This window comes from Spermophilus citellus, assembly GCF_964194105.1.
Source record: "Spermophilus citellus genome assembly, chromosome: 1".
Classification (NCBI taxonomy): domain Eukaryota; kingdom Metazoa; phylum Chordata; class Mammalia; order Rodentia; family Sciuridae; genus Spermophilus; species Spermophilus citellus.
The window spans coordinates 119,788,625-119,811,240 of NC_138182.1; the positions used below are offsets into that span (position 1 = coordinate 119,788,625).

General features: G+C 43.9%; 1 protein-coding gene across 1 annotated transcript in view; it reads right to left on the minus strand.

The window, feature by feature from the left end:
* Positions 1-9,159, minus strand: part of LOC308650021 (uncharacterized protein) — a gene marked incomplete at its 5' end in the record, with an annotated part of 74,863 nt that extends 65,704 nt beyond the window's left edge. The window contains one exon of the mRNA XM_081295945.1: positions 8,215-9,159. Coding sequence (XP_081152071.1) covers positions 8,215-9,159 — 945 coding nt within the window. The remainder of the gene's footprint in view (positions 1-8,214) is intronic.
* Between the last annotated feature and the right edge of the window lie 13,457 nt (positions 9,160-22,616).

Genomic DNA, 22,616 nt, shown 5'->3' on the forward strand with positions numbered 1-22,616 from the left:
TCTTTTGATGGTTTCTTCTATTTCCTCAATTGATATTGGTCTGTTTAGGTTGTCTATATCCTCCTGTCTCAATCTGGGCAGATCATATGACTTAAGAAATTTATCGATGCCTTCACTATCTTCTATTTTATTGGAGTATAAGGATTCAAAATAATTTCTGATTATCTTCTGCATTTCTGAAGTGTCTGTTGTGATATTGCCTTTTTCATCCTGTATGCTAGTAATTTGAGTTCTCTCTCTTCTTCTCTTCGTTAGCATGGCTAAGGGTCTGTCTATCTTATTTATTTTTTCAAACAACCAACTTTTAGTTTTGTCAATATTTTCAATTGTTTCTTTTGTTTTGATTTCATTAATTTCAGCTCTGATTTTAATTATTTCTTGCCTTCTACTTCTTTTGCTGTTGTTTTGCTCTTCTTTTTCTAGGATTTTGAGATGAAGTATGAGATCATTTATTTGTTGGTTTTTTCTTTTTTTAAGGAATGAACTCCATGCAATGAATTTTCCTCTTAGAACTGCTTTCAATGTGTCCCATAGATTCCGATATGTTGTGTCTGTGTTTTCATTTATCTCTAAGAAGTTTTTAATTTCCTCCTTAATGTCTTCTATAACCCATTGATCATTCAGTAACCTAGTGTTCATTCTCCAAGTGATGCATGATTTTTCCTTCCTTCTTTTATCGTTGATTTTCAGTTTCATTCCATTATGGTCAGATAAGATGCATGGTATTATCTCTACTCCTTTATATTGTCTAAGAGTTGCCCTGTGACATAATATATGATCTATTTTTGAGAAGGATCCATGTGCTGCTGAGAAAAAAGTGTAACTGCTTGATGTTGGGTGGTATATTCTATATATGTCAATTAAGTCTAGGTTGTTAATTGTGTTATTGAGTTCTATAGTTTCCTTATTCAACTTTTGTTTGGAAGATCTGTCCAGTGGTGAGAGAGGTGTGTTGAAGTCTCCCATGATTATTGTATGGTGGTCTATTAGACTCTTGAACTTGAGAAGAGTTTGTTTGATGAACATAGCTGCACCATTGTTTGGGGCATATATATTTATGATTGTTATGTCTGGTTGGTGTATGGTTCCCTTGAGCAGTATGTAGTGTCCCTCTTTATCCCTTTTGATTAACTTTGGCTTGAAATCTATTTTATTTGATATGAGTATGGACACTCCTGCTTGTTTCCGAAGTCCATATGAGTGATATGATTTTTCCCAACCTTTCACCTTCAGTCTATGTATGTCTTTTTCTATCAAATGCGTCTCCTGTAGGCAGCATATTGTTGGGTCATGTTTTGTGATCCATTCTACTAGCCTGTGTCTCTTAATTGGTGAGTTTAAGCCATTAACATTTAGGGTTATTATTGAGATATGGGTTATCCTTCCAGCCATATTTGTTTATTTATGTTACTGAATATGGTTTGTTTTCCTCTTTGATTATTTTCCCCCCTTTACTGTCCTACCTCCCACTGTTGGTTTTCATTGTTATTTTCCATTTCCTCTTCCTGTAATGTTTTGCTGAGGATTTTTTGGAGAGATGGTTTTCTAGCTGCAAATTCTTTTAACTTTTGTTTATCGTGGAAGGTTTTAATTTCATCTTCCATCTTGACGCTTAATTTTGCTGGATACACAATTCTTGGTTGGAACCCATTTTCTTTCAGTGTTTGAAATATGTTATTCCAGGATCTTCTAGCTTTCAAAGTCTGTGTTGAGAGATCAGCTGTTATCCTGATTGGTTTACCCCTAAATGTAATCTGCTTCCTTTCTCTTGTAGCTTTTAAAATTCTCTCCTTATTCTGTATGTTGGACATCTTCATTATAATGTGTCTAGGTGTGGATCTCTTATGATTATGCACATTCGGCGTCCTGTAGGCTTCTAGGATTTGGGATTCTGTCTCGTTCTTCAAGTCTGGGAAGTTTTCTCGAATTATTTCATTGAATAGATTTCTCATTCCTTTGGTTTGGAGCTCTGTGCCTTCCTGTATCCCAATGACTCTTAAGTTTGGTCTTTTAATGTTATCCCATATTTCTTGGATGTTCTGCTCATGGTTTCTTAACAGTCTTGCTGAGCTGTCTATGTTCTTTTCAAGTTGAAATACTTTGTCTTCATTGTCCGATGTTCTATCTTCCAAGTGCTCCACTCTGCTGGTAGTATTCTCAATTGAGTTTTTAATTTGGTTTATTGCTTCCTGCCTTTCTAGGATTTCTGTTGGTTTGTTTTTTATAACCTCTATCTCCCTGTATAGTTGATCTTTTGCTTCCTGGATTTGTTTATGTATTTCATTGTTGAAGAGATCTCTCATTGTCTGATTTTGCTGTCTAATGTCTTCCTTGAGACTCCAGATCATCTGAAGCATGTATCTCCTGAATTCTTTATCTGACATTCCATCTGCTGCAGATATTACCTCTTCTAACGTTGAGTTGACCTGCATTGCTTGTGGTCCTTTCTTTCCTTGTCTCTTCATACTGTTCACGTTTCTTTCTGCTTACTGAGACTGTTGTGTTATTGAATTTTCCCCCTATATATTTGTATTACTCTTGTATAGTTGCAAAGTCTCCCGCGCAGGCGTGGGCAGGGGCTCTGCTCCTCCTCCAATTGGGGCACTGTGCCTACCACATCGGCAGGCCGCTGGGCCTGTTCTGCTGGTTGGTAGCAGGTGCGCCTACCTTGCAGGCGTGTGGGGTGGCTCTGCCACTCCCAGGTTGCTGGGCCTGACCTGCTGGTGGGTTGCAAGTCCGGCTACCTTGCAGGCGCAGGGGGAGGGCGCACACCTATTTGTATTTAGACAGTTACGCGAAATGGAGGACATAATGCTTGGGATGAAAGTTGGGGGGAAGGGAAAGGTAGGTGCTCTTGAAAAGAAAGAAGGAGAGGGAGATAGCATAGAGGAGAATGGAAAGAGCAGTAAAACTTGGAAGGGGATAGAGAGAGGGAAAAGGGAGAGAAAAAATTAAAATGAAATAGGAAATAAAATTAGGTCTTAGAGATCCATTTTCTTCTCTTCCCGTAGGCAAAGCTGTGCCCGCCGGGCTGAGTTTTGCCCTCAATGTTTCAACAGCAATCCCTGAAAGGCGGTTCCTGGGAGTCTCTCAATCCTGTTGGTCCAGAGCCGTTTCACTTCTACGGCCCCTCCTCCCCTTCCTCCTGCCAGCCAGCCAGGTCCTGCTCACCGGAGGCAGTTCCCCAAGGATTTGGTTACACTTTCAGCCCCACCAAGTGCTCTATTTCCCTAACTACTGAGCACTCTCGCTGTCATTCATCTAAGCCCCAGTGCTGTGGAGCTGTGGTCTGGGAGTCAATTGTTTAATTTTTCCGGACCCCTTTGGTGGGCACACCTTCAGAATCTGGCAGCTAAGATCATTGGTGTCGCTGCTGGTGGTAATAGGAGTTGGGGGTCGACAATCCCCTCTACTTCCCTCAGCCCCTACAGTCACAACCACACTGCTGGCGGTAGGAGGAGTTGGGGGTCTGGAGTGTCCTCTGTTTCCCTCCGCCCCTACCGTCACACACTCTCAGTTTGCAGTTGGGGGATTTGGGGGTGGGGAGTCTTCTCTGCTTCCCTCTGCCCCTACAGTTACGCCCTCGTCACTGGCAGTAGGGGGAGTTGGGGGTCGAGAGTCCTTTGGCCCTTACGGTCACGCCCACGGAGAGATTTTGAAGTTTCCCGGTTGTTTGTATCTGGTGTGGGTGGGAGTCACACACCTGCTAAAGTAGATTCCGCTGGGAAGGAATCTCTTTGGCCGAACTTTGGTGACTTCCCCTCTCTGCTATGGCGGGCCCCTGGCTCCTTGCTGGAGTGTCCGAAGGGAGGGATGGAACTGGCTTGTCTCTGGTCTGACACAATCTCTGGTTTTAGTTCCCAGTTCACTATTTCGTAAAGGGTTGGTTAGATTCCCTTCACGCTGTCTGGGGGGGGGGGGAGCCGTTCGCCGGGTGGGCGGGGCTGTTAGTAGAGCTGGGAGGGCACGGGCTGTCTGCTGGGCCAGGTGGGGACACTTCTCGCTGCGCCGGGCCGCCAGGGGCTGCCTGTAGAGCCAGGCAGCTGCAGCCGCGTGGCTAAGATCCGGGATGGTGAGATGGCAGGTGCCGTCTGTGGGTTCAGGCGGGCCACGCCTCTAGGGGCCGCCGGCCGCTTTCTGAAGCGGCTGGTGGCCGCAGGATTGTACCTCTGCACCTGCCGGGGGAGCGCCTGCAGAGTCGGGCAGCTGCCGTCGCGTGGCTACGAGCCTGGCAGGCGTGGTGGCCGTTCGCAGAGCGAGAGCAGGGCCTCCCCGGGACGGTGGGGTGGCGGGTGCCATCTGCGGGTTCGGGCGGGCCACGCCACTCTGGGCTGCCGGCTGCTTGCAGAAGCGGCTGGTGGCTGCAGGACTGGACCTCCGCGCCCACGTGGCCGGCCAAGATCCACTTGTCTGGGACAAACTGACACTTCTAATAAACCTACCAATTCCCGGCAGGTCCCCTCTTAACGGAATTTTGCTAGAAGTTCCTCAGTAGGTAGACTGCCGCTGTTCCAATGGGTCTTTCTGATCCCGTTAATGTGGAGACATTGGAATCACTGCTTCCTCGCCGGCGGCCATGTTGGCTTCTTCCAAGAAGTATTTTTAAAAACGCCCAACACCACTGATTGCCAAGGAAATGCAAATCAAAACCACAGGAGACAACATAACACTCAGTTAGAATGGCCACTATTGAAAGAGAGCCCCAGCACCGCCAATAGAAGAAAACAGAGCCCCAAACTTGCCAGATGGAGAACACAGAGCCCCAGCCCTGCCAGATGGAGAACACAGAGGACCAGCACTGCCAGATGGAGAACGAAGAGCCATAGGCACCACCGGGCACCACCTTGTAAACATAAGCAGGTGAAAGTGCCCAATCCTATCTCCATTTCTAAGACCTCATCCAAGGAAGACCTCTGCCTTCTGCCCCTGAGGCTGAACCAAGTTCTCTCCCTCTGAGCACTGCCACTTCACACTTGTCCTCGACCCCGTCCTGCCCAATCCCAGGGTTCCGTGTTATAGTTAAAGTTTCCTCCCGGGGTTTCATAAACTGACTTCCAGACCACTCACCTATAATCGAATCAAGCCTTTATTGAAGCACACCCGTGGTGGCTGACCATAACATAAAGCTGTTCCCCTGATCAGCCCCAAACAATTCCAAGGGTGCCCCCCTTTATAAGCCTGAAAACCGCAAAAGGGACATTTGGGGGTCTAGCCAATGCAAGCAAGCCAGGGTACAGAAGTGGGAGAGTGTAGTCAAGTGGCAGGACCCTTAGCCAATCACAATTAGCCCAGTCACCCCAGTTACAGAAACAGAGCCCTGTTAACCTAGTTATAGAAACAATGCCCCTTTAGGTAGTTTCATGTTCTTAAATGTTTGTATAGCAAAAGGAAAAGAACATCTTGCCGCAGTCATAATAACCCTTCTACTTGGCATGGTTGTTTTACAAAATGGAGTCACAAAACAAAATGAAGTCACTTTGGCTTAACTATCACATCAGGTGCACTTATACTAGAGACCTCTCAGGCTTTTGCACACTAATGGCCTTCCCCACCTGTGTTGGAACCCACCCAGGTGCTAACATCTTACAATTTATAAAAACACAACTACACCTCCCGTGAGATACTTGGCTCTCACCCCTTCAACACTACCCTTCAGGAAAACTGTTTGCAAACACAGCTGCTCTCTTCCCTCCGGACCATTCTCTGGGGCACTGCCCCCTGTGGTATCCTCTCGGGACAGCAGTGCTCTGGGTCAGGCAGAGTGCAACCCCCTGGCTCTAGCTTCCCTGCTGTCCCTTCCTCCTGCCTGCTCCGCTCCTGAGCCACCAGCTCCACCCATGAGTCCCTAGCTCAGCCTCCTCTGGGTACCTCCTACCACGTGGGGTTCCTCCTCCCACCTTTTTGTATTTTCCATTCCTTTGCTCTGCTCTGTCTTTCCTCTACGCCATGAGCTGCTGCATTGACCCCAACAGTTCTTTCTCTGTCTTTTCTTTAAATAGTCTTTAAATAGTTGTAAATGCAAACTTCATCTTCAATTCTATATTTAGTACCCTCCAATAATCAATCATTTCTCTTAGTGTAAATTCAAAACCTCCTCAGGGTTACTAATGATCCACAGGAACAAGGCTCTACCCCTCCCCAGGCTGACCTCTGTCCACCTCCCCAGTCACTCTGCCTCCCTCTTCTGCCCTGACTGCTACTATTTCAGCCTGGACTTCTCTCTGCACTTCTGCTCTCCTCCTCCCAGCAGTGAAGGTTAAGCACTTGGTGGGCAGAGCTTCCCTAACCCCCTGCTGATGCAGGCCTTGCTAAGGTCTGCCTTCACGCCCAGCCTACTCTCTGTTCCACAATGTTCTAGAGAAACAGAAGCACATCCTTATTCTCTATAGAGATCAAACCCTCTTGCCTTCTGGAATTAGGCTTCATTGCAATCTTCCTCGCCTTTTCTATATCTTGTATCTCCAAGCACTGCAGACTGCAGCAGGAGACCTTGTACTTCAGGGAATTAAAAGTATTTGTGGAATTAACGAATGGAACCGGTCAGGGTGTGTGTGTTGGGGGGGCGGGGGGAGTAGTGGCAGAGATCTTCTAAATCCTGGCTGAGTGCAGAGGATTTGTGTTGTGCTGCGGGCCTGACTCCAGGCCCATCATAGCAGAGAGCACTCTGATCTTCCTCTCCCTTCCCCCCTTCCTTCCTTCCCTGAAACTTCATTAAGCAGAAAATACTAAAAGTCTAACTTATCCAAGACAAATGTTTGGCACTTCAAAACTCCTTATTCGCTCTGGGCCTGGGGATATAGCTCAGTCGGTAGAGGGCTTGCCTCACATGCATAAGGCTCTGGGTTCAATCCCTACACCACAAAAAAAAAAAAAAAAAAGCTTTATTTGTTCTCTTATCACTAGGAGATAATGCAGGACAAAACACAATTCCAAAGTCTTGGTTTCCTTTTTTAGTCATTGTTGCCCCAGCTGTCACACATCAGGTTTGAGGTGTGCAAGGCCAGTTTCCCAACAGTGCATAAAAGGGAATCCCTCAGGGACCAGCCGTGCTCCCGTGCTGCCTTCTCAGGGCTTTTCTATCATCCTCCTTGAAGTCTTTCTTATTCCCAGCAGAAGAGAAGACATACTGTGAGGATGGTCTTAGGCCTGAGCCTAAGTCACTCCATTTTAAAAACTCCAGTTTGAAACCTGCAGTCTCACCAGGACACCCCAAAGCCCTCCATTGTGGCCTCAAACAAGTCACATCCCCTCACTCTGATGAACAGAGTGAAGCCCCTGGCAGGCTGTCCTCGCCTGATCAGAGGGAAAGGCTAGAAGATCAGGGGGGAGACACCAGACCAGATGTTTCTGACCCCAGGGTAAATGGTGTCAATGAGAAATCCAGTGGTAGCTGATAAGGATTGAAAGGGGGGGTCAAAAAGCCCCCAAATTTAGTATAAATAATAGAGCAAATGAACAGGGATTCAGCCAGACGAAAGAAGGGTGCACTCGAGCTGGAGAGCCTGATGAGGACCTGACATCCCATCACTTGTCATGGTTCCTGAGCTTCTGCGTGATCCTCACCGCTCTCAAACTCTACCACTCGTCTGGACCTTGGTGAGAGCTGCAACTTCTCCCTACGACCCTCTCCTCAACCGGTCGTCCACTCCACCCAGGAAAAGCCTGCCTTGATTCTGGACCTGGTCACCGCGGTCTGAGTGAGTGTGCATCTGCTGGACATGAAGCCTAAGGCTTAAGACTTTTGAACTTAGCATGCAGAAGGAATGTCCGTCATGAGCCTGTCATGATTAAGTGTGTTTTGCAGTACTTAGAATTGTTTGCTGTGAATTGATTATGTCTATAGCATTAAAGACTGTTGTTTTCTTGATTAACAATCTATAGAGTTAAACTGTATCGAGTAATTTGAGTAAATAAAGCATTGAAAGGGGCACAAGCGTGTGGACATTCCTTATTTCTCCCCTCGACTGCATAAGTCGCAATTTTGCCCCTTAGCGACACATGCCTAAAGACGGAAGGTCCCCACACAGAAGCCCCTTTTCTGACGTCATCGTGGGCGGGGGACCTCAAGTCACTGATTCCTTACAGTCGCAGGACCCTCTGCACACCAGCGGGGATGCTCAGCCTGGGCTCCGAAGCCAGAGTCCTCATCCTGCCTTGGCCCCAGGAGCTGCTGCCTATAGACTCTCCCTACCTAATGAAGACCTGTCCTCTCACTCCGACTCCACAGCAGCGGTACTGCCTTCTGATAGCTTTTCTAACAGCCTCCTTAAAGTCTTTGTTCCTCAAGCTGTAGATGACTGGGTTCATCAGTGGTGTGACCACGGTGTAGAAGACAGAGATGATCTTGTTGATTTGGGGTGAGAGGTGGGCACAGGGGCGCACATACATGGAGATCATGGTCCCATAGTAGATGGTGACAACAGCCAGGTGGGACCCACAGGTGGAGAAGGTCTTCCTCCGTCCAGAAGCTGAAGGGATCCTCAATATGGAGGACACAATGAAGACATAGGACACAAGGGTCAGGAGAAAACAGACGCACTGCACTGCGACCAACAGGACAAAGATGGCCATCTCGGTGACGTGGGCACTGGAGCAGGAGAGTTGCATGAGCGGTGGGAGGTCACAGAAGAAGTGGTTGATCTGGTTGGGCCCACAGAAGTCCAGCTGGGAAATCATCATGGATGGCAGAAAACCTGTGCCCACCCCTGTCAACCAGCAGAGGGCCACCAGGTGCCTGCAGGTGTCAGGGCTCATGAGGAAGGGGTAGTGCAGTGGACTGCAGATGGCCAGGTACCGGTCGTAGGCCATCATGGCCAGGAGGAAACACTCAGTAGCCCCAAAGAACACGAAGAAGTAAAGCTGTACCATACAGGCGGAGAAGGAGATGGCCCGGCCCCAGGAGGCCAGGTTGGCCAGGAGAAGGGGCACGATGGTGGACGTGTACCAGATCTCCAGAAAAGAGAGGTGCTGGAGGAACGTGTACGTGGGGGAGTGCAGGCGCCGGTCCTGGCTCACCACTGCGATGATGACGATGTTCCCGGTGAGGGTCAGGAGGTAGATGAGTAGGAAAATGATGAAGAGCAGGGTCTGCCACTCCTGAAGAGTCCGGAATCCGAGCAGCTGAAACTCGGTGACTGCAGACACATTTGGGGCTTGCATCGTCTGGGGGCAGGGACTGCAGAAAACATGTGTGAAAAGCACAGAGTGCGAGGACAAGAATATTATGACCATTGGTGTTTGGAACTTCAGGGCTTTTATGTTTTGTTTTAGGTTTGCACGTGCTGCTCTTGGGAGGTTCAAATGCACAATCCCATGCTCCTTTTATTTGATCACATTTGGATCTGCAGATCAATGTCTCCACGCTTCCTGACCCAGTCACTTCTCCGTCTCCTCAGTGAGGATTGCAAATGTGTTCTGTTTTCAAATCTCAGCATGGCCTTGACTCTCTGTACCTTCAACAAGTGATCTATTTGACCAGAAGTCTGGGGTCCCCATGGAAGCACGTGCAGGCTTAGGCCACGAACACCCCCACCTACCGTTCATCTGTACCCCGAAGGAGTGGTGTGCATGGGTCTCAGCTAGTCCCTCACTTGGGCTGTGTCCTCCCCCATGCTGGGAGGTGCTGCAGGTTTCCAGCTCACCCTGTCCTGGCCAGCAGTGGCCACCTCTCTGCTGGAATTGTTCCAGTTTGCCAAAAGCCTGGTTTTTACTCTCTGTAAATGAGAGGTGAAGCACACATCAAAGGTCCAGCTGTGCTGCCTCCATGGGCTGCCCACCCCCATGGACTCCTTCCCTGGTGGAGACCGTTCCTTTCTTCAGTGGCCCTTAGTCCTCTGCTTCATTTATGAGTTGGTTTGTGCGTTTGCTTGTTGTAGTGGGGGTTGAACCCGGGCCTCACTCGTGCAAGGCAAGTGCTCTACCACTGAGCTCCACCCCAGCCCTTTGGATTTTAGACAGGGTCTCGCCAGTTGCCCAGGCTGGCCTTGCACTTGCCACCCTCCTGCCTCTGCCTCCGAGAAGCTGGGATCACAGGCGTGACCACCACCACCCCCAGCTCCTCTGCTTGCTTTGTCCACTGTTCTCAGGACCCCTCCCTCTTCCTGATCAGCTCGTCACTTAATATCCAGATCTTGCCACCCAGATCTTGCCTTTCTGTCCCCAGCCTCCCAGAGCTGCCCACCAGACCCTTTGTGCAGCTGTCCACCCCCACTAGGGGGCACTCTTCACCAGTCGCTCAACCAGAAACCTTGACTTTGACCCAATATTAGACTGCTCTGCAAAATCAGCTGGCTCCACCTGCAACTATTTCCAGGTCCAGGGGGATCACTATTATCCACCCACTTTGCTTGCTGCCTGGAATAGGTGCCACCATCTCTCACCCTGATGGCTGCAGCGCTCTCCCTGTGGCCCTCCATGACCACTGTGCCCTACTCAGTAACTCAGTCTCTGTGAGGAAGTGAAAGCGCATCTTACACAGGGGCACAGAGGAGCTGCGGATCGTCCCTGGTTGGTGAACAGAACACTGGCCAGTCCACGCACTCCCCTGAGGACCCCCTCTTCTGCTGATTTGCCACTTTGCTCATCATCTCCAAGACTGCAGTTCGGTTTTTTGCTGTGTTCTGTTTTCTCCTCTTGTGCCTGGGCAAAAGCATCAGGAAGGCTATGTCCACTGAACATGGAACCTTTACATGGACTGAAGACGACACCGTAAGCAGCAGGAAGCCTCACGCACACACTGGATCTCTTAAATCCAGCTCAAGACGAGGCCATGGGGACCCCAGGGCATTCTTGGTTGGCTGGGCCCTGCTGGGTCCTCTTCCCTGCCTCTCACACCTGGGTCTGCTCTTCTCCTTGCCCATTTGGCTCCTGACTCTCATCTCCTCTGGGTTCTTCTAGCCACCCAGATCTTGCCTTTCTGTCCCCTTCACAGGCCCCTGGGATATTGACCCTGGACATGTCTGCAGGCTCATTTCCCACATCCTTTTGCCCCCTCAGAGACCACTTCCTGTCTGAAGTCTGGAGGAGCTGGTCACCTGTGTGACCAGCAGGTGACACCATCCAAGGCAAGCGCTGCCCCTTGGCCTGAAGAGCATATCCCAGCAGTTCTGCCTCCGACCTTCGCATGAACAACCAGGGGATGCTGGGTGCTGGAATTTAACCACATAGAAGGATTTGCTCCAAGACTGGGCGATACTTAGAAGCTGTCTGGGCACACAGCCATGATAGAGCTATGTCCCCAGATTCTTATAGTTATTAACTACGCCATCTTGGAACATGGTCTTTTCCTGCCTTGGCTTTCTCACTTTTTGTGTGTGACATTATCATGTAATTAAGTAAATCTATTTACTGTTCCTTTTAAATGTAATATCCTGCTTATCTCGCTCACTTTTACAGACCCTTATATACACCTTATATCATACTTTTATTACCATTGACCTTGATCATGAATAAATTAAAAATAAATCATTTAGCCATGGGGAAGTATGATATGCAGGTTTGTGAGACCCCAATAAAAGCAAACAAGCACAGCATCCCACTAGACTAAGTTTACAGGGTTTTGGGCTCAGTTTCCCAGTTAAAGTTCCTTTTTGGGGGGCAGGGTACTGGGGATTGAACTCAGGGGCACTCAAACACTGAACCACATCCCCGGCCCTATTTTGTATTTTATTTAGAGACAGGGTCTCACTGACTTGTTTAACACCTCAATGTTGCTGAGGCTGGCTTTGAACTCCAAATCCTCCTGTCTCAGCCTCCTGAGCCTCTGGGATGACAGAAGTGCACCACAGCTTCTGGCTAAACTTTCTCTTATAAGTTCAAATGCAACAAGAAACTGAACTTATTTAATCATCATTCGTGGCTTAAATACTTTCAATAATAAACTCACTACAATTACTTAAATATTATTTCTAACTTTTAAAATTAGCTTCATTAGCTGGGTGCTGTGGCACATGCCTATAATCCAGGAGGATTGAGAGTTCAGAGCCAGCTTCAGCAAAAGCAAGGCCTAAGCAACTCAGTGAGACCCTGCTTCTAAATAAAATACAAGATAGGGCTGGGAATGTGGCTGGGAATGTTGCTCAGTGGTCAATCCTTGGTAGCAAAAAAAAAAAAAAAAAGGAAAGAAAAGAAAAAAATTAGCTTCATTACATTAGCAGAAAAGAATAAAAATTGCCTCTCAGAACACTGCCTGCTTCAGTACTAGGGCAACCAGCATAACCTCAGGTCTAATTCTGTACTTTCTTTTCCAGATTATATGAGAATAAACACAATCAAGAATGTTACTGTTTTTATATGCCGTCTGCTTACGGTACATTAAATGGCCTTTGATGTCTCAGAAAAACTTCTTAAGTTTTTGTTTTTTGTTTTTTTTTTTTTTTTTTTTGGTGATTACAGTTTTTTTTTTTATTGGTTGTTCACAACTTTACATAGCTCTTGACATATCATACTTCATACATTAGATTGAAGTGGGTTATGAACCCCCAATTTTACCCCAAATGCAGATTGCAGAATCATGTCGGTTACACATCCACAATTTTACATAATGCCCTATTAGTAATTGTTGTATTCTGCTACCTTTCCTATCCCCTACTATCCCCCCTCCCCTCCCCTCCCTTCTTCTCTCTCTACCCCATCTACTGTAATTCATTTCTCACCTTGTTTATTTTCCCATTCCCCTCCCAACCTCTTATATGTAATTTTGTATAGCAATGAGGGTCTCCCTTCATTTCCATGCAATTTTCCTCATCTCTCCCTTTCCCTCCCATCTCATGTCACTGATTAATGTTACTCTTTTCTTCCTACTCTTCCTCCCTGCTCTGTTCATAGTTGCTCTCATTATATCAAAGAAGACATTTGGCATTTGTTTTTTAGGGATTGGCTAGCTTCACTAAGCATAATCTGCTCTAGTGCCGTCCATTTCCCAGCAAATTCTATGATTTTGTCATTTTTTATTGCTACATAGTACTCCATTGTGTATAGATGCCACATTTTTTTTATCCATTCATCTACTGAGGGGCATCTGGGTTGGTTCCACAGTCTAGCAATTGTGAATTGTGCTGCTATGAACATCGATGTGGCAGTATCCCTGTAGCATGCTCTTTTAAGGTCTTCAGGGAATAGTCCAAGAAGGGCAATAGCAGGGTCAAATGGTGGTTCCATTCCCATCTTTCCCAGGAATCTCCAAACTGCTTTCCAAATTGGCCGCACCAATTTGCAGTCCCACCAGCAATGTACAAGTGTACCCTTTTTCCACAACCTCTCCAGCACTTGTTGTTGTTTGACTTCATAGTGGCTGCCAATCTTACTGGAGTGAGATGGTATCTTAGGGTGGTTTTGATTTGCATTTCTCTGACTGCTAGAGATGGAGAGCATTTTTTCATGTACTTGTTGATTGATTGTATATCCTCCTCTGAGAAGTGTCTGTTCAGGTCCTTGGCCCATTTGTTGATTGGGTTATTTGTTATCTTATTGTCTAATTTTTTGAGTTCTTTGTATACTCTGGATATTAGGGCTCTATCTGAAGTGTGAGGAGTAAAGATTTGTTCCCAGGATGTAGGCTCCCTATTTACCTCTCTTATTGTTTCTCTTGCTGAGAAAAAACTTTTAAGTTTAATTAAGTCCCATTTGTTGATTCTTGTTGTTAACTCTTGTGCTATGGGTGTCCTATTAAGGAATTTGGAGCCCGACCCCACAATCTGTAGATCGGAGCCAACTTTTTCTTCTATCAGACGCAGAGTCTCTGGTTTGATATCAAGTTCCTTGATCCATTTTGAGTTAACTTTTGTGCATGGTGAGAGAAAGGGATTCAGTTTCATTTTGTTGCATATGGATTTCCAGTTTTCCCAACACCATTTGTTGAAGATGCTATCCTTCCTCCATTGCATGCTTTTAGCCCCTTTATCAAATATAAGATAGTTGTAACTTTGTGGATTAGTCTCTATGTCCTCTATTCTAAACCATTGGTCTGCCCGCCTGTTTTGGTACCAGTACCATGCTGTTTTTGTCACTATTGCTTTGTAATATAGTTTGAAATCTGGTATCGCTATACCACCTGATTCACACTTTCTGTTTAGAATTGCTTTTGCTATTCTGGGTCTTTTATTTTTCCATATGAATTTCATGATTGCTTTGTCAATTTCTACAAGATATGCCGTTGGGATTTTGTTTGGCATTGCATTAAACCTATAGAGAACTTTTGGTAATATTGCCATTTTGATGATGTTAGTTCTGCCTATCCATGAACAGGGTATGTATGTTTTTCCATCTTCTAAGATCTTCATCAACTTCTCTCTTTAGGGTTCTGTAGTTTTCATTATATAAATCTTTCACCTCTTTTGTTAGGTTAATTCCCAAGTATTTTATTTTTTTTTGAGGATATCGTGAATGGAGTGTTTTTCCTCATTTCCGTTTCAGAAGTTTTGTCGCTGATATACAGAAATGCCTTTGATTTATGCGTGTTGATTTTATATCCTGCCACTTTGCTGAATTCATGTATTAGCTCTAGTAGTTTCTTTGTAGACCCTTTTGGGTCTTCTAGGTATAGGATCATGTCATCTGCAAATAGTGATAATTTAAGTTCTTCTTTTCCAATTTTTTATGCCTTTAATTTCTTTCGTCTGTCTAATTGCTCTGGCCAGTGTTTCGAGAACTATATTGAATAGAAGTGGAGATAGAGGGCATCCCTGTCTTGTTCCGGATTTTAGAGGGAATGCCTTCAACTTTTGTCCATTCAGAATGATGCTAGCCTGAGGCTTAGCATAGATAGCTTTTACAATGTCAAGGTAAGTTCCTGTTATCCCTAATTTTTCTAATGTTTTGAACATAAAGGGATGCTGTACTTTGTCGAATGCTTTCTCTGCATCTATCAAGATGATCATATGGTTCTTATCTTTAAGTCTATTGATGTGGTGAATAACATTTATTGATTTCCGTATATTGAACCATCCTTGCATCCCAGGGATGAATCCTACTTGATCATGGTGCACAATTTTTTTGATGTGTTTTTGTATTCGATTCGCCAGAATTTTATTGAGGATTTTTGCATCTAGGTTCATTAGAGATATTGGTCTGTAGTTTTCTTTCTTTGAGGTGTCTTTGTCTGGTTTCGGAATCAGGGTGATGTTGGCCTCATAGAATGAATTTGGAAGAGCTCCCTCTTTTTCTATTTCCTGAAATAACTTGAAAAGTATTGGTTTTAATTCTTCTTTAAAGGTTTTGTAAAACTCCGCTGTATACCCATCCAGTCCTGGGCTTTTCTTGGTTGGTAGTCTTTTGATGGCTTCTTCAATTTCATCCATTGATATTGGTCTGTTCAAATTGTGTGTATCCTCCTGACTCAGTCTGGGTAAATCATATGACTTAAGAAATTTATCGATGTCTTCACTATCTTCTATTTTGTTGGAATATAGGTTTTCAAAATAATTTCTAATTGTCTTCTGTATTTCTGTAGCATCTGTTGTGATATTGCCTTTTTCATCCCGTATGTTAGTAATTTGAGTTCTCTCTCTTCTTCTCTTCGTTAGCATGGCTAAAGGTCTGTCGATCTTATTTATTTTTTCGAAGAACCAACTTTTAGTTTTGTTAATTTTTTCAATAGTTTCTTTTGTTTCAATTTCATTGATTTCCGCTCTGATTTTAATTATTTCTAGCCTTCTGCTACATTTGCTGTTGTTTCGCTCTTCCTTTTCTAGGGCTTTGAGATGAAGTGTGAGCTCATGTATTTGTTGGTTTTTTCTTTTTTTGAGGAATGACCACCAGGCGATGAATTTTCCTCTTAAAACTGCTTTCATTGTGTCCCATAGATTCCGATATGTTGTGTCTGTATTTTCATTTATCTCTAAGAATTTTTTGATTTCCTCCTTTATGTCTTCTGTAACCCATTGATCATTCAGTAACATATTGTTCATTTTCCATGTGATGTAGGATTTTTCCTTCCTTCTTTTATCATTGATTTCCAGTTTCATTCCATTATGATCAGATAAAATGCATGGTATTATCTCCACCCCTTTATATTTACTGAGGGTTGCCCTATGGCATAATATATGGTCTATTTTTTAGAAGGATCCATGTGCTGCTGAGAAAAAAGTATATCCATTTGATGATGGTTGATATATTCTATATATGTCAGTTAAGTCTAGGTTATTGATTGTGATATTGAGTTCTATAGTTTCTTTATTCAATTTTTGTTTGGAGGATCTGTCCAATGGTGAAAGAGGTGTGTTGAAGTCACCCATAATTATTGTGTTGTGGTCTATTTGATTCTTGAACTTGAGGAGAATTTGTTTTATGAATGTCGCAGCACCATTATTTGGTGCGTAAATATTGATAATTGTTATGTCTTGTTGGTGAATGGTTCCTTTTAACAGTATATAATGACCTTCTTTATCCCTTTTGATTAACTTAGTCTTGAAGTCGATTTTATTCGATATGAGGATGGCCACTCCTGCTTGTTTACGAGAACTGTGTGAGTGGTATATTTTTTCCCATCCTTTCACCTTCAGCCTGTGTATGTCTTTTCCAATCAGATGTGTCTCCTGGAGGCAGCATATTGTTGGATTTGTTTTTTTAATCCATGATACCAGCCTATGTCGCTTTATTGGAGAGTTTAGGCCATTAACATTCAGAGTTACTATTGATATATGGTTTGAACTTCCATCCATGTTTGATTGTTTATCCTTTTTTTAAAAAAAAAAATTTAGTTTGTTTCTCCGTGATTATGTTTCCCCTCGCCCTCTGTCTTTACTGAGGCACTTCCCACTGATGGTTTTGGTTATTGTTTTTCATTTCTTCCTCGTGTAGTGTTTTGCTCAAAATGCTTTGCAATGCAAGTTTTCTGGCTGCAAATTCTTTTAACTTTTGTTTATCATGAAAGATCTTTATTTCGTTGTCATACCTGAAGCTTAATTTTGCTGGATACAGAATTCTTGGTTGGCATCCATTGTCTTTCAGTGTTTGAAATACATTGTTCCATGACCTTCTTGCTTTCAGTGTCTGTGATGAAAAGTCCGTTGTTAACCGTATTGGTTTACCCCTAAATGTAATCTGTTTCCTTTCTCTTGTAGCTTTTAATATTTTCTCTTTGTTCTGTATATTGGATATCTTCATAACAATGTGTCTTGGCATTGGTCTACTGTGATTTTGTGTGCTCGGTGTCCTGTATGCATCTTCAATTTGTATATCTGTTTCCTTTGGTCATTACAGTTTTATATTCCAGCAAATTTAGGCAAGATCATCTCTTTCCACGTAGGCAGAGCATGTGTGAAGGCTCAAGTTGCCCTGACAAGGAGGAATCCACAACCATAGCCAGGAAACTGTGCCCTTGGATGTGAAACACATACCATGCTGATTTTCTCCTTGAAAAGCTGCCACATCTGCACGCATCCCCTGCTGTCCCTCTGGCCATCACACGGAGACCCAAGGGCTGCTGCTCTGAAAGCTGCCTTGCCCTCCTCTTACCCAAAGTCCGCCTGCATTTTCATTGTGAGAGCTGGAACTTGTCTCTCCTGCTGGTATCTGGCTCTGGGTGGAGCAGACTTCTCCTTTCAGTAACCCTGGGTATCTTGGGGACCTGGCCCTTCCGAGAATCCTTTTCCCCAATATGTTCTATAATTTGCCAATCAAGTCTGTAAACAATGAAAGATTGAGATGCCTCTGTGTCCACTGAGGAATTTGTTGTGGATAAAACTTTGGGATAGAAGCAATTCGTACATTCTTTTTGAAATGGATTTAATGTTTTTTTAACTTAGAATGGGTCCTACCTTTACTATAATATATGTATGTATATGTGTATATATGTGTATGTATACATGTATGTGACAGGAAAGGTAAAACACATATACAAATACACATATATGTATATACATATGCATAATATGTGCAAACTAACTCATTCAATTAAAGAAATCTTACAAAAGCTCATTCTTTTTTTTTTTTTTTGGAACTAGGGATTGAACTCAGGGACACTCTACCACTGAGCTACATCCTCAGCCCTATTTTTTATTTTATTTAGAGACAGTGTCTCATTGAGTTGCTTAGCACCTCGCCATTGCTGAGGCAGGCTTTGAACTCTCGATCCTCCTGTATCAGTCTCCTAAACTTCTGGGATTACAGGCATGTGCACCATACCCAGCTCAAAAGGTCATTCTTGGACTGGGGGTAGAGCACAGTTGGTAGAGTGCTTACTTCAAATGCATAAATAAGTTCAATTCCTAGCACCACAAAAAAAATCCATTCTTAGTGAATCTCTCAATCTAAGAAAATGTAATATATGAATTAAGGATGAATTGAAAAAGATTATCAACCCAGCTCTTAAGTGTAGGAGGATTTATTTTTAATCTAAGTATGTGGAAGTCTGTCTACTTAAGGTTCAATTTATTAATATTTCTAGTTAAAGTGATTTTTAATATTTCAGTTTAAAAGAAAGTGATAAAGAAGTTAAAAATAAAAACTCATTTTTACTTTTTTAATCTATCATTAATTTAATAAATATATGTATTGTTAGCACCTACTACATGCTTAACCTCTTTCAGGTATTAGGATACACCAGGGAATCATACAAATAACATGACAGTGTAGGCTACATCATTAGTTATTTGTTGATGCTGATTTGATTAATATACAGCTTTTAAAAATATATGATTTACATGTATAATTTTAGAAAATTTGGAAAAAGAAAGAAACTACAGACAAAATGTATATTTCCAAATACCCAGAGTGCTGTCACCTAGAGTCAGGCTCCTGGTGCTCTGCCTTATACACTCCTCCTGTGGCTCACCTACTGGGTCACACAGCAGAGGTTCTAGTCTATAGTCTATAGCTTGGCTTTTCTGCAGGTCTTTTTTTTTTAACTCTTAATGTCCAGCCTGGCATGGTGGCACATGCCTATAATCCCAGTGGTTTGGGAGGCTGAGGCAGGAGGATCGCAAATTCAAAGCCAGCCCCAGCAACTTAGCAAGGCGCTAAGTAACTCAGTGAGACCCTCTCTCTAAATAAAATACAAAATAGAGCTGGGATCTGGCTCAGTGGTCAAGTGTCCCTGGGTTCAACCCCGGGAACCACTCCCCACCAAAATAATAATAATAGTTAATGTCCGTGATAGGCCTTTTCTCTCTATGGTGGGAAAATTAATATACTGTTTATGGATCCTGTTTCAGGATGGACCATTTCCATCTGATGTCATTATAGCTCTTCTAAGACCTGAGTGCTTGCAGAGAGAGGTTTGGTGGGGCCTGCAAAGCAGATTGTGTATTCTTTCTTTGTCAGCTGAAGAAATAAGGTGACAGACCTATGTGCAGGTCAACCCCAGCTGAAGAAAAGGAGAAAGCCAGCTGAAGGCTTTCAAAGACCATCTAAGCTCACCTCCACAGGCCAGAGGGGCCCTGGGATGAAGCAATGCGCACAGCCACCACCAGAATGTATCAGCTGCACAAGTCAGTCCAGCTGCCCGGTGAGAGCTGGTCATGGCAGGCAAGGGCATCAGGAAGCTACTGTCCAATGTTCCTTCATGTCATGCCAGGGTTGGCTTCCCTAACCTGCAGCAAGGAGACACTAGCTGGAGACACATCGTCTCTAGAAGGAAGGGAATATTGACATGGCTTGAAATGTATAAAGTGCAGGGCACAGTGTGCATTTGTATGTTCCCACAGGATTAAAGACATCAACCTGTGTGCACCCACAGGCTACAGGAACTTAGTTTTGGAAGGCCCTGCTCTGTGCTCCTCTCCTACTCAGTCATTGCTATGGTGTGGCTCTTACGTGTCCCTCAAGGGTTCATCCACTGGGAGTGTGGATGAGCCCCAGAGAGATGGTGATACACCCAACAGGGCCAGCCAGAACCTGTGCCATGCTGTTTGGACTTTCAGTCACCAAAAGTATCAGCTAAATTGTTCTTTTCCTTATAAAGTCAACCCATCTCACATATTGTGTTAAAGTAATGCAAAATGAACTCATGTATTCATCTTCCCCTCTTCCTCCCAGCCCAAGTCACATGGTCATTCCTTCCAAGAACCTTTTCTTCCTGTGTGCACCATGATTTCTGATAGTAACTTAAGATAGTAATATGTCCTAAGAAATGCTCATTTGTAGTCATTAACTTCATAGTGGATCAAGCATCCTGTTACTGGCTTCTCATTTTGAATGTGGCACACTTATTTTTGAATTACATATTAATTAAGAATTATGTTGTGAAATTGGATATGGTGTAGTCTTCCTGTAATCCCAGCAACTTGGGAAACTGAGGCATGAGGATAGTATGTTCTAGGCCAACTTTAGCAACTTTGCAAGACCCCATCTCAAAACAAGAATTTAAAAACAGGCTGGGGAAGTAATCCAATGGTAGAACACTCCTGAGTTGAATCCTCAGTAACACATGTACACACACAATGTTATACTGTAGAATTAAACATAAATATCCATTTGTGCATCACACTAAATTAATACATTTACTAATGAGTAAATATTTAAATTTTATCTTGGATTAATATTTAAATTTTTATATATTTTCCAGTAAATTTTATTTTTTTTTCTTCATAGGTACATAGTTGATTAATTTATTGCTGCACAGAGAAGTTTGAAATTCTGAAATGAGTTAGCACCATGATATTGGTGATATAATGAGTAGCCTGTCCATGTTGTGGTAACTGCTGTAGATATTTTGATTCAATAAAAGGAAGTGTGTTCTAAAACTCAGGCTGAAGTTGCATGGAAGACTATCCATTGCTTAGGTATTACAGAAGGTCAGATGATTTGATAGGTGGATAGACAACCAAGTGTTTTCTAAAATTTAATTCTATAATTTCATAGACAAAATGATCCTGAACTAAGGTGGGGACACAGTTTGTTGACAAACCTAAACTCAACTTTGTCAGTATAGGAATTGCCTCAGCACGGGGTCACAGGGGAGGGATTTCCCAGGAGTGCCAGTCAAGGCTTTACTGCCCCAAAGCCCCAGCCCCTCATCCTAACACTGCACCATTGCTAACCTGCAGAGAGGGCTTGATGTGCAATGGGTACGTTAGATGTCCAAGTCCTGCAACCTAAGTTATTGGAAGAATTATTGTCACATATATTATTTTTATTTCTATTTTTTTTATAAAGGACTGGGATTATCTTAATAGTCTATGTCATTTCTTGCTGCATTGTCTGTGTACCTATTTGATCCCCTGGGCTATTATGAATAATGCTTTGCATTCTTCCCAGCAGAGTGACAGATGACATTGTATTTTATCAATATGTTAATGTCCCAGGAAAAATTGGGCAAATGACTTCTTTTAAAAATTAGAACCATTCTCTGGAATCAAGTAATTGAGTTAAACTAGTGAATTAGCTGAAGCAACCAGCCACAGAGGATAAATGAACAGGCTCGAAACCACCAGTCACTCTTTCTAGGACAGTCACATCCTGAAACTGGCAGCCCACTTGCTGTTATGCTCATCACCACCTGGCTCATAACTACAGAGGGAGCCTCACAGAGGAACAGCTCTGTTTGGAACACACCCTGGAGATAAGGAAACTCAGAACAATTAGCCTCTGCAGACAACAGTGTCCCCAGAGACCTGCACTTCCTCTTCTTTCTCCTGTGGTGTTCTGTGGCTGGGGAGCCGGTCTTTGGAAGAGCATCCGCTGGGTCATATCAGAGCCACATGCTCCACTCTTAGTTTCCACCACGCCTTATTTAGAAGCCATGTCACCACAGGGCACGGGCAGAGAAGTCCCTGTGAGCACCAGGGTCACTGCAGGGGCAGGTGGGAACATGGGGTTTGCAAGTTGTCTCAGCTTCAAAGTGCTCTTGGGACAGTCACGGGATCGCAGGTGCTACATCAATAGAATGAAGCTCCAAGGGATACCAAGGGACGAGAACTCATGACAATTACACAAGCCATTCAAGGTCCCATCCCACCAGGCAGCTCAGGAGCTTGTAAGGGAGGCCCACGGGGAGGAGGCCAAAGCAGGCACAGCAGGGGGTGAACCTGCTGGGCGCAGGGTAGACAGAGGTCATCCACCAGGGCTGGGACAGCTTCCGGATGTAGCTGCTGGGACACGGCTGTCACCACCACATCCACCAGAGGAAGATCAGCTCTTCAGAGTAATTTTACTTGTAAAGTTAAATTTTGGATGAATATTGCTTTTGAAGGGCCTGGTTAGGGTCACCTACCTTTACTTACACACTTTGAAAATATGTCCATTTCCAAAATAAGTTTATGCCAGAATCTCTAATCTTTTGGATTTTTTGTTGTTCTTTGGTTTTTGTTTCTTTTTTTTTTTTAGGTGATCCTTTTCTCTCTCTCTCTCTCTCTCTCTCTCTCTCTCTCTCTCTCTCTCTCTCTCTCTCTCTCTCTTTTGCATTACAATTCTTAATACACCTTTATACCACAATTTATCATACTTCATCCGCCTCCTCTGCATCCACCTCTGGTAGGCCCTTGGTCAACATATAAGATATTTTGACACTTGTTTCTTTATTTAAGTGTTTTACCTCCTGTTTCCACTTTTAGGAAACCACCTTCAAACACCATGATGAGTTTTTTCCTGATTTCCCTCCCACCCTGCCTCGAATTAATCCAATAACTATGTCCTTTATCTTCCTTTAAATGTCATAGAAAGCAGAAGAAAATTGGTTT